Here is a 12,833-nt window from a genome sequence, read left to right as displayed (position 1 = left end):
TCCACGTGGAGACGGAACGCCTGAAAGGACCAAACACAGACTCGATTTCAAAACCTTGCACTTCCTAGTGGGATTGCTGAGCATGTTTCTGGCCCTTCACAATCAGATCTAGATAGGTTTAATAAGGGGGTGGATTGAAGGGTATAATTAACATGAGTTGTTGTCCCTCGATGTTCCGTGTGTTTCCTTATTTCATGATGATCTTTGTAGAGTATAAGATGCCTGTAGTTGCCTTAGTTAGTATTGTGTCGTTATGATTTGCTTGTGTTTTTCCCTCCCATGTACTCTCTTATCTGCTTGCATTTGATTTGATATTTTTCCTTATGCAATAAAATTTCATTTTGTTTCATCAAACTTGGTCTACAAGAGTTTTCTCCACATTGTAGTTCCTGCCCCAAAGTCCAGAGTATAGAATCTAAGGGGCGAGTGGGTCGAACCACTCACGGTTTTACTGTGCAAGAGAGAGAGGCCTCTAGAGAGAGAAACCTCAGGGACATCTCTCAGGAAAACCCCTTACAACTAGACAGACTAGATGCAGGAAGGATGTTCCCGATGGCGGGGGAGTCCAGAACCAGGGATCACAGTCTAAGGATAAGGGGTAGGCCATTTAGGACAGAGATGAGGAGGAATTTCTTCACCCAGAGAGTGGTAAACCTGTGGCATTCTCTACCACAGAAGGCAGTAGAGACCAATTCATTAAATATATTCAAGAAGAAGTTAGATATATTTCTTAAGGCTAAAGGGATCAAGGGATATGGGGAGAAAGCAGGGACAGGGTACCGAGTTTGGATGATCAGCCATGATCGCATTGAATGGCAGAACAGGCTCGAGGGGCCGAATGGTCTACTCCTGCTCCTATCTTCTATGTTTCTATGTTTCTATGCTCGTATTCCTCGGCCAATTGGGGTGCAGGCGGAGCACTGAATCCAACACGCGTGGGAGTTCGGTTCTCCAGCACAGCATGTGCCCGATAATCAAACACTGGATAGCAAAACATCACTGCGAAAATCATCATCGCACTCAACGAATGTCACATGAGCAGCTCTTGGCCTACTACCGTCTCACCTTATAACTGTGACATTACTCCGTACCTCAGTGCAGTTATCTATCATTCCCAGTAGCATAAAGCTCAAAGCCTCAGTATTCTTCTTCCTCCCAGTGCAGACACACAGCCCATCGCCATTACTCTCAATATGTCGCCCTTCGGCTGAATGCAGACCAAGATGTTTGCAATCCTGCTAAATGCTCAACAGATGCTCTTCCTTATGTTGCCATGAAAATAACTGCAAATGTCCATTAAATGTAACATTCTGCCTATAATTTGTACCTTGTAAAAAAAAGAACACCACTGACATTACCTGCATGGCTGAGCTTACATTACCCTCTTCAATTATACAAACATCCTGACATGAATCTTGTCATTCATGTGAAAATCACTTATGTAATAATAATGGGCGGCCTGCTGGTGGCGCTGTCCAGGGAGAGTATAAATACTCGGGCATGGGCCCAGCTTGTGCAGGACTTTCTTTAACAGGAACTAGTGAAGGACACAACTAGATCTCCATGTTGTAAAACAGTTGATTAAAGCTTTGTTTAATACTCAGGCCAAGTGCCTAGTAGTTTTCTTACATCACATCCCATACTTGTCTTGTATGTCTTGCATTCGACAGTGAACGGAGCTACTCACAAGGGTTTCCCCATTCCAGTACCTTTAGCTCTGGCATGTTTGTTATGAGTTGTATTGGTATTGTGACATCAGGCTCGTTGGTGTAGTCCATTGGCACTATGTGAGGGGCCATCTCGTGGTATCTACCATGCAACCTGCAGAGAAATGAAAGACAACCTTTGAGAGCCTTGGCAACGTACGCACTCATTTCCAGCTTGGCACGCCTTTGGAGCATTTGCCAGTTTTACTTCAGAATACATCGGTTCTGCGATTTGTAATTAAGTCTGTAATCACTGAAGCTGGTACACTTGGCAGTCTCATCAATTTTAGCTATCTTATACGACTCAGGCAGATAAATTTTATTGGAGTCAAAAAAGTAAATCAGAGCCTTTTAATAGTGTTTCTGTGTTTTCAGATAAATGTGCTGACTTTCATTATGATATCTGGATAACTGCAGTCTAGCTTAGGTCCAAGGGGTGAAATCCATACACTCCTCCTTAGTTTTCTCACACATTTCATCTGTTGTCCGCCTCAGTATGATTTCAATGTCTGGTGTGAAGAGATTTGGCCCACTTTCAGCTGGACCTGTCTGTACCCATATTCATGAATTAGCTTTTGGCCAGAGTTAAAGGGACACTTCTTGCAGTGAGCATCTGAAGCAGCTCAGTCTAGGCTGATCTCACTGTCCAAGCTCTGCCCCAGACTATCCCCTCGCTCCGGGACTGGAGGGAAGCTACATTGGCCCGTCAATTGTCATAGACCATTGAAGGTTCCTCTCCTTGCCTCTGCTTCCCACTCCTTCCATGGCTGCATGCAAATATATATATATATATATATAGATATAGATGTGGTTAAACCACGCTTGAATACTGGGCACAATTCTGGTCTACATATTTCAAGGATATAGAGGCACTGGAGAAGGTACAAAAAAGATTTACAAGGATGATACCAGAACTGAGAGGTTATACTTATCAGGAAATACTGGACAGGCTGGGGCTCTTTTCTTGAGAAAAGAGAAGGCTGAGGGGTGACCTGATAGAGGTCTTTAAAGTTATGGAGGAGTTTGATAGGGTAGACGTAGAGAAAATGTTTCCACTTGTGGAGAGTCCAAAGCTAGATCATAAATATAAGACTAATAAATCCAATGGGGAATTCAGGAAAAGTTTCTTTACCCAGAGCGTGGTGAGAATGTGGGACTCGTTACCACAGGGAGTGGTTGAGCCGAATTGCATAGATGCATTTAAGGGGAAGCTAGATAAGCACATGAGTGAGAAGGGAATAGAAGGATATGTTGATGGGGTGAGATGAAGATGGGTGGTGTTAAATCCGTGAATTTTGATGTATGGTGTCCTTCAATAAATCGACAGAGACTGCAGAGGAACAATCAACAGGTGTTTACTGGATGAAGGTTACTCTAAAACTAAAGTACAGATCCCTACTCGGGGTTTATATACAGGTGTGGTCACTGCCGGTACTACAGTATACAGGAGCTGTAAAAAGTAGTTCTCCCCTTAAAGGTACATACACTACAATTCCTCCCCTTTTAGATTAACAGTACCATAACATTCATTTAACAATTAACACTTTTAACATGCAACATTAACTGCAAATAGTCCATTTATAAATTCAGTCTTTGGGGCGGCTTCCTGATCCTTTCTGGATAGCGCCTTTCCTGAGTGTCTTGCTCTTGGTGCGGAGGCGATTCTGGCCCACTGTTGTCGGTTGATTCATCAGCTTCCGATGCTACTGTTACTGGGGGAGATGCTACCTCTATGTCGGGTTCATCACCAGGTACGAGAGACCTGGGGTTGACTCGTTCCTGTGACTCTAGGATCTGGTCGACATGGCGTCTCACAATGTTCTCCCCAACATCCACTGTGTACATTAGTGGCCCCTGCCGTGTGCATATCGTTCCTGGTTGCCATTTCTCTGTTCGGTAGTCGCGGGCCAAGACTGGTTGCCCGACATTGAAGCTCCTTGTCGGCTTCTCATTGATGTGCTGGAATTGCTTATTCTCAACATCTCTTCGTACATTTGGTCTGAGCAAATCCAGACGAGATCTCAACCTTCAGATAAAGAACATCATGGCCGGGGTCTGGTTGGTGACTGCATGTGTCGCATTTCTGTAGGCTAACAGGAAATTGTCCACCTTATGCTGCAGTAGAATGTTGTCATCGCACATGGCCCTTACTGCTTTTTTAAAGGTTTGTACGAACCTCTCAGCCAATCCATTTGTGGCTGGATGATACGGGGCGGATGTGTAATGCCTTACCCCATTCCTTTTCATAAATCTTCGAAACACTTCGGACACAAACTGTGGTCCGTTATCAGAGCAAATCTGCTCTGGCAAGCCGTTCCTGGCAAATATGGTCTGCAGGACTGCAATAGTTTTCTCCGTGGTGGTGGAGGACATTTTGATCACCTCAGGCCATTTCGAGTGCGCATTTGCGGCTATTAAAAACATTGAGTCCATGAATGGACCAGCAAAATCAATATGCACCCGTTGCCATGGAGATGAGGGCCACTCCCATGGGTGTAGAGGGGCATGTGGTGGTGCATTTTGGACCTTCTGGCATCCTGAGCAGCTCTTTGTCAGGTCCTCGATTTGCTGATCGATCCCCGGCCACCACACATAAGCCCTAGCAAGGCTTTTCATTTTCACCCCTCCCAGATGGCCTTCGTGAAGCTCATTGAGCACTCTCTCCCTTAGCTTGGGTGGAATTACCACTCGGGATCCACACATCAAGGTCCCCTGGCATACTGACAGCTGTTCTCTTCTGGATGAGAATGCTGGCAACAGTGAGTCGCCATGTGCTGGCCATCCCTTCACCGTCAAATCATTATACCCGAGACAGTGTCGGGTCATTTCGGGTCTCCTTCTCTATACCAGCGTTAGTTACTGGCAAGCATTCAATTATAGTCGAATGAAATATTTCGACAGGATCCACTGCTGGTGCTGCCTCCGCAGTAGGCAGTGGCAGGCATGATAGCCCATCAGCGTTTCCATGCTGTTTCGTGCCGTTATATTCAATCTCATAGTGGTGCGCCCCTAGAAAAAGGGACCATCTTTGTAGCCGTTGCGCAGTCATCACCGGAACGCCCTTCTTTGGATTAAAGATGGAGACAAGTGGTTGATGGTCAGTCAGCAAGGTGAACTTCTGCCAGTGCAGATAGTGGTTGAACTTTTTCACTCCCCACACTCGGCTGAGGGCCTCCCTGTCAATCTGGGCGTAGTTACGCTCGGCTGAGGTTAGTGACCGAGCCACAAAGGCTACTGGCTTCTCCGAGCTGTCCGGGAATTTGTGCGACAGCACCGCTCCAATGCCATAGGGTGATGCATCACACGCCAACCGAATTGGTAGTGCTGGGTTGAAATGAGCCAACACCTCTTTTGATGTGATCAATTCTTTGCACTTCTGGAAAGCTCATTTACATTCGTTATTCCACTTCCATGGTACCCCCGTCTGCAGTAGGGTGTTCAGTGGGTGTAGTACTGTAGACAAATTCGGCAAGAACTTATGGTAGTAGTTCACCAACCCGAGGAACGACCTCAGTTGTGACACATTTTCCGGTGCTGGAGCCTTGACTACTGCCTCAATCTTTTCAGGGGACTTATGTAACCCCTCTTCATCAATAACGTGGCCACAATACGAGATCTGCTTCTGGAAAAACTCGCATTTGTGGCGATTAGCTCGGAGCCCATAATCCTTCAATCTAGTGAGCACCTGCTCCAGGTTGGCGAGGTGATTACTGTCATTTTCGCCCGTGACCAGGATGTCGTCCAAATAACACTGGGTCCCTGGAATCCCTTGCAGGACTTGATCCATTGCCCTTTGCCAAATAGCCGGAGCTGATGCTACCCCGAACAGCAGCCGGTTGTATTGGTAGAGACCTTTATGAGTGTTGATCGTGAGGTACTGTTTTGAGTCTTCTTCTACCTCCATTTGCAGGTACGCCTGGGCCAGATCAATCTTAGTGAAGCGTTTCCCTCCAGATAGCGAGGCGAAAATATCTTCAATCCGTGGAAGCGGATATTGTACAGTGTGAAGGACTAGATTCACTGTCACCTTAAAGTCCCCATAGATGCGAACCTTCTTTGGTTCCCCAGGCGTATTACTCAACGACCTCTTCATTACAGGAACGATGGGTGTAGCCCACTCGCTCCAGTCCACTTTGGATAGTACTCCTGAACGTTCCAAACCTTCCAGCTCTGCTTCGACGGCTGGGCGGATTGCGTAAGGTACCGGTCTGGCCTTAAAAACTTTGGGCTTGCATTTTCCTCTATTTTGATCATCGCTGTTATGCCTTTTAGTGTTCCGAGTCCCTCCTGGAACACTTCTTGTGCGTCAGTTAGCATTTTTGACAGTCGTCCAGGTGTGACGTCGTCATCCTTTTTGGCATCTACAGTCAGTGCTTGTATGGAATGCCAATCTAGCTGTATCTTCCGGATCCATTCATGCCCTAGTAGTGGTGGTCCTCCATCTGGCAATACATATAGGTCCACTTTTGGTGTTTCCTTGCCGTTGTATATCACGTTCACCCTTATTTTTCCTTTGGGGTAGACTTTTTGCCCCGTGTACGTCTTCAAGACAATCTCTGTATCTCTCAAGGGTATATGTGAGAATAGCTGCTTGTAGTCACTTCGGTTTATGACTGTTAGGGCTGATCCTGTGTCCAATTCCATTTTCACTTGGACTCCATCTATCTTGAGCGTGACCCAGATAGTTTGGTGATCCTCCATTTTGATTACATTATGTAGTTTCAGACAACCCAGCTCCTTGCTTCCAGAGTCTGTATCACTTTTCTGTTCATCTGAACTACTCTCCGTCACCTTATGTACCTTTTTGTACTTCTCCTGTGGAGATTTCTTGCTGCTGGTTTTCTTTCCCGACCTGCAGACACTTGCTATGTGTCCTACTTTTCCACACTGTCTGCACACTTGGTCCTTGAACCAACAATCCTTATGGTCGTGTGTTGTTCTGCCGCAGCGATAACACTTCACTGCTCCATATGACATTTCATTGGTGCCATATTCTTGCGGTCTCCATTGTAGCTCTGCAGTGCCCCATGCGGCTGCTTCGTGTGATACTGCCATGCTGAAAGCCTTGTCCAGCGTAAGATCCTTTTCTGATAGAAGCCGTTTCTGGGTTCCTTCACTTTGAAGCCCACACACAAACTTGTCCCTTAAAGTATCTGCTAGTCCCGTTCCAAACTGGCAGTGTTTCGATAGTTTGCGCAGTTCCGTTAAATACTCAGCATTACTTTCGTCTTTATGCTGGTTCCTTTTGTGAAACTTAAATCTTTCTGCTATCAGCAGCGGTGTGGGGTTTAAATGGTCCTGTAGGATTGCCACTATGCTTTCAGAATCCTTTTCCACTGGCTTCTCTGGGGTTACTAGGTTTCGCAGTAAGCCGTACGTTTTTGCACCCATGGAATTCAACAATACCAGTGCTTTCCTGGCATCTGGCACTTCATTCGCCTTGCAGTACACTTGTACGCGTTCTATATATGTTGCCCAATCTTCGACTTCATTGTCGAACGCTGTGACACTGCCACTCTTCGGCATCCCTGGGTGTGGTTAGACTGGCTAAAAATGGCATCTCCCGCGCTCTCCCTTCTTCTCGGCTGGCTCAAAATGGCGTCTCCCGCGCTTCCTTTCTTCCCCCGCGGACGCTGCTCAGCCCTTGAAACCCCGGCCGCGCTCTGCGCGTTTCCCCCCTCTCGTTGACGCCGCTCGGTCTTCAACCCCGGCTGCGCCCTGTGTGCTTTGCCGTCCCGTCGATGCTGCTCAGCCTTTTTCTGTGCCGTCGGTCGGCTTCAGCCGCCGCCGTCCGGGAAGGGTCTGCGCCGTACCTGCTGCCAGCCCGCTGCACTGGATCGTCGCGACTGGGGAACCAAGCCCAGCTCTCCACAGCGATGTTCAAGTCCTCTCCGGATGGTCGATGCCCGCACTGGTGGAATCGGCCTTCTTCTACAGAGTTGCAGGTAGCTTCGAATCGACTCGTCGCCAATGTTAAATCCGTGAATTTTGATGTATGGTGTCCTTCAATAAATCGACAGAGACTGCAGAGGAACAATCAACAGGTGTTTACTGGATGAAGGTTACTCTAAAACTAAAGTACAGATCCCTACTCAGGGTTTATATACAGGTGTGGTCACTGCCGGTACTACAGTATACAGGAGCTGTAAAAAGTAGTTCTCCCCTTAAAGGTACATACACTACAGGTGGGAGGAGGCTCGTGTGGAGCATAAACACTGGGATGGACCAGTTGGGCCGAATGGCCTGTTTCTGGGCTGTAAATATTGTGTAATTCTACTTAATATAAGAATATGTGAAAGAAATAGAGACAGAAAGAGAGAAAGAGAGAGGAACACAGACAGAGAGAAACATCGAGAGAGAGAGAGAGAGAAAGAGAAAGCTTAAGAAAGAGCACTGAAGAGTGTGAGAGCAAGAGAAAATGAGAGTGAGAGAGAGAAAGAGAAAGAGAAAGTTAGAAAGAAAGGAAGAGAAAGCGAGAATGAAGTGTTACTATTTCAAGGACATGTTATTGGGTGAAGAGCACACATTGCAATTTAAAGGATAGGTAAAAGGGGAGATATGTTACAATTGTAAGACAATAATAGGTGAATGGGCACGTCATGATAAAGGGTCTGGTAATAGACAGAGGGAAGTTGTGTTTCTATTTAAAGGACGTGATACAGGGAGTGTTCATTAACATTCTAACACTAATGGGTGAAGGAGCACTTATACTACACTTGTGTGGTGTGTGTAGTTGAAGTGGTGTGACTGACTACTGGAGTGCACTGCGAGTGCATTGTGAGTACACTGGGAGTACACTGGGAGTACACTGGGGGTGCACTGGGAGTACATTGTGAGTGCACTGGGAGTACACTGGGAGTGCACTGGGAGTACATTGTGAGTACACTGGGAGTACACTGGGGGTGCACTGGGAGTACATTGTGAGTGTACTGGGAGTACACTGGGGGTGCACTGGGAGTACATTGTGAGTGCACTGGGAGTACACTGGGAGTGCACTGGGAGTACATTGTGAGTGCACTGGGAGTACACTGGTAGTGCACTGGGAGTACATTGTGAGTGCACTGGGAGTACACTGGGGTGGACTGGGAGTACATTGTGAGTGTACTGGGAGTACACTGGGGGTGCACTGGGAGTGCATAGTGAGTGCACTGGGAGTCACTGGGAGTACACTGTAGGTGCACTGGTAGTACATTGTGAGTACACTGGGAGTGCACTGGTGGTGCACTGGGAGTACATTGTGAGTGCATTGTGAGTACACTATGGGTGCACTGGGCATACATTGTGAGTACACTGGGAGTGCACTGGGAGTGCATTGTGAGTGCACTGGGAGTACACTGGGGTGGACTGGGAGTACATTGTGAGTGTACTGGGAGTACACTGGTGATGCACTGTGAGTACATTGTGAGTGCACTGTGGGTGCACTGGGAGTGCATTGGGAGTGCATTGTGAGTACATTGTGAGTACATTGTGAGTACACTGTGGGTGCACTGGGAGTACATTGTGAGTATACTGGGAGTGCACTGGGAGTACATTGTGAGTGCACTGAGAGTGCACTGGGAGTACACTGGGAGTACACTGGGAGTACACTGGGGGTTCACTGGGAGTACACTGGGAGTACACTGGGAGTACACTGGTGGTGTACTGGGAGTACACTGGGGGTGCACTGGGAGTACATTGTGAGTGCACTGGGAGTGCATTGTGAGTACATTGTGAGCACACTGTGGGTGCACTGGGAGTACATTGTGAGTGCACTGGGAGTGCACTGTGAGTGCATTGTGAGTACACTATGGGTGCACTGGGCATACATTGTGAGTACACTGGGAGTACACTGTGACTACACCATGGGTGCACTGTGAGTACACTGTGAGTACACTGTGGGTGCACTGGGAGTACATTGTGAGTACACTGGGAGTGCACTGGGAGTACATTGTGAGTGCACTGGGAGTACACTGGGGTGGACTGGGAGTACATTGTGAGTGTACTGGGAGTACACTGGTGGTGCACTGGGAGTACATTGTGAGTGCACTGTGGGTGCACTGGGAGTGCATTGTGAGTACATTGTGAGTACACTGTGGGTGCACTGGGAGTACATTGTGAGTATACTGGGAGTGCACTGGGAGTACATTGTGAGTACACTGGGAGTATACTGGAAGTGCATTGTGAGTACACTGTGAGTGCACTGGGAGTACACTGGGAGTACACTGGGAGTACACTGGGGGTTCACTGTGAGTACACTGGGAGTACACTGGGAGTACACTGGTGGTGTACTGGGAGTACACTGGGAGTACACTGGGAGTACACTGGTGGTTCACTGTGAGTACACTGGGAGTACACTGGTGGTGTACTGGAGGAAAATTGGGGGTGCACTGGGAGTACACTGTGAGTGCATTGTGAGTACACTGGGGGTGCACTGGGAGTACATTGTGAGTGCACTGGGAGTACACTGGGGGTGCACTGGGAGTACATTGTGAGTGCACTGGGAGTACACTAGGGTGGACTGGGAGTACATTGTGAGTGTACTGGGAGTACACTGGGGGTGCACTGGGAGTGCATTGTGAGTGCACTGGGAGTACACCGTGGGTGCACTGGGAGTACACTGGGGGTGCACTGGGAGTACATTGTGAGTGCACTGGGAGTGCACTGGGAGTGCATTGTGAGAACACTGTGGGGGTACTGGGAGTACATTGGGAGTGCATTGTGAGTACATTGTGAGTACACTGTGGGTGCACTGGGAGTACATTGTGAGTACACTGGGAGTACACTGGGAGTGCATTGTGAGTACACTGTGAGTGAACTGGGAGTACATTGTGAGTACACTGGGAGTGCATTGTGAGCACACTGTGGGTGCACTGGGAGTACATTGTGAGTGCACTGGGAGTGCACTGGGAGTGCACTGGGAGTACACTATGGGTGCACTGGGCATACATTGTGAGTACACTGGGAGTGCACTGTGAGTACACTGTGGGTGCACTGGGCATACATTGTGAGTACACTGGGAGTGCACTGTGAGTACACTGTGGGTGCACTGTGAGTACACTGTGAGTACACTGTGGGTGCACTGGGAGTACATTGTGAGTGCACTGGGAGTGCACTGGGAGTGCATTGTGAGTACACTATGGGTGCACTGGGTATACATTGTGAGTACACTGGGAGTGCACTGTGAGTACACTGTGAGTACACTGGGAGTACATTGTGACTACATTGGGAGTGCACTGTGAGTACACAGTGGATGCACTGTGAGTACACCGTGAGTACACTGTGGGTGCACTGTGAGTACACTGTGGGTGCACTGGGAGTACATTCTGAGCGCACTGGGAGTGCACTGGGAGTGCACTGGGAGTGCATTGTGAGTGTGCTGGGAGTACACTGGGGTGGACTGGGAGTACGTTGTGAGTGTACTGGGAGTACACTGGTGATGCACTGGGAGTACATTGTGAGTACACTGGGAGTGCACTGGGAGTGCATTGTGAGTGCACTGGGAGTACACTGGGGTGGACTGGGAGTACATTGTGAGTGTACTGGGAGTACACTGGTGATGCACTGGGAGTACATTGTGAGTGCACTGTGGGTGCACTGGGAGTGCATTGGGAGTGCATTGTGAGTACATTGTGAGTACACTGTGGGTGCACTGGGAGTACATTGTGAGTATACTGGGAGTGCACTGGGAGTACATTGTGAGTGCACTGAGAGTGCACTGGGAGTACACTGGGAGTACACTGGGAGTACACTGGGGGTTCACTGGGAGTACACTGGGAGTACACTGGGAGTACACTGGTGGTGTACTGGGAGTACACTGGGGGTGCACTGGGAGTACATTGTGAGTGCACTGGGAGTGCATTGTGAGTACATTGTGAGCACACTGTGGGTGCACTGGGAGTACATTGTGAGTGCACTGGGAGTGCACTGTGAGTGCATTGTGAGTACACTATGGGTGCACTGGGCATACATTGTGAGTACACTGGGAGTGCACTGTGAGTACACCATGGGTGCACTGTGAGTACACTGTGAGTACACTGTGGGTGCACTGGGAGCACATTGTGAGTACACTGGGAGTGCACTGTGAGTGCACTGGGAGTACACTGGGGTGGACTGGGAGTACATTGTGAGTGTACTGGGAGTACACTGGTGGTGCACTGGGAGTACATTGTGAGTGCACTGTGGGTGCACTGGGAGTGCATTGTGAGTACATTGTGAGTACACTGTGGGTGCACTGGGAGTACATTGTGAGTATACTGGGAGTGCACTGGGAGTACATTGTGAGTACACTGGGAGTACACTGGAAGTGCATTGTGAGTACACTGTGAGTGCACTGTGAGTACACTGGGAGTACACTGGGAGAACACTGGGGGTTCACTGTGAGTACACTGGGAGTACACTGGGAGTACACTGGTGGTGTACTGGGAGTACACTGGGAGTACACTGGTGGTTCACTGTGAGTACACTGGGGGTGCACTGGGAGTACACTGTGAGTGCATTGTGAGTACACTGGGGGTGCACTGGGAGTACATTGTGAGTGCACTGGGAGTACACTGGGGGTGCACTGGGAGTACATTGTGAGTGCACTGGGAGCACACTAGGGTGGACTGGGAGTACATTGTGAGTGTACTGGGAGTACACTGGGGGTGCACTGGGAGTACACTGGGGGTGCACTGGGAGTACATTGTGAGTGCACTGGGAGTATACTTGTGGTGCACTGGGAGTATACTTGTGGTGCACTGGGAGTACATTGTGAGTGCACTGGGAGTGCACTGGGAGTGCATTGTGAGAACACTGTGGGGGTACTGGGAGTACATTGGGAGTGCATTGTGAGTACATTGTGAGTACACTGTGGGTGCACTGGGAGTACATTGTGAGTACACTGGGAGTACACTGGGAGTGCATTGTGAGTACACTGTGAGTGAACTGGGAGTACATTGTGAGTACACTGGGAGTGCATTGTGAGCACACTGTGGGTGCACTGGGAGTACATTCTGAGCGCACTGGGAGTGCACTGGGAGTGCATTGTGAGTGTGCTGGGAGAGCACTGGGAGTACACTGTGGGTGCACTGGGAGTGCACTGGGAGTACACTGGGGTTGCACTGGGAGTACATTGTGAGTGCACTGGGAGTGTGCTGGGAGTACACTGTG

The 12,833-nt window shown here is 48.8% G+C and overlaps 1 protein-coding gene across 1 annotated transcript in view; it reads right to left on the bottom strand.

Moving 5' to 3' along the window:
* cib2 (calcium and integrin binding family member 2) overlaps window positions 1–1,964 on the bottom strand; it is a 126,533-nt gene extending 124,569 nt beyond the window's left edge. The window contains exon 1 of the mRNA XM_085972036.1: window positions 1,710–1,964. Coding sequence (XP_085828162.1) covers window positions 1,710–1,901 — 192 coding nt within the window. The 5' untranslated portion in view covers window positions 1,902–1,964. The remainder of the gene's footprint in view (window positions 1–1,709) is intronic.
* Window positions 1,965–12,833: the final 10,869 nt, after the last annotated feature.

The sequence above is a fragment of the Somniosus microcephalus genome, chromosome 32, assembly GCF_052327205.1.
Source record: "Somniosus microcephalus isolate GS21.2 chromosome 32, FLI_Smic_1.0, whole genome shotgun sequence".
NCBI classification, from domain to species: Eukaryota; Metazoa; Chordata; class Chondrichthyes; order Squaliformes; family Somniosidae; genus Somniosus; species Somniosus microcephalus.
The sequence above is the reverse complement of the archived record's forward strand: the minus strand, read 5'-3'. Positions and strand labels throughout refer to the sequence as shown.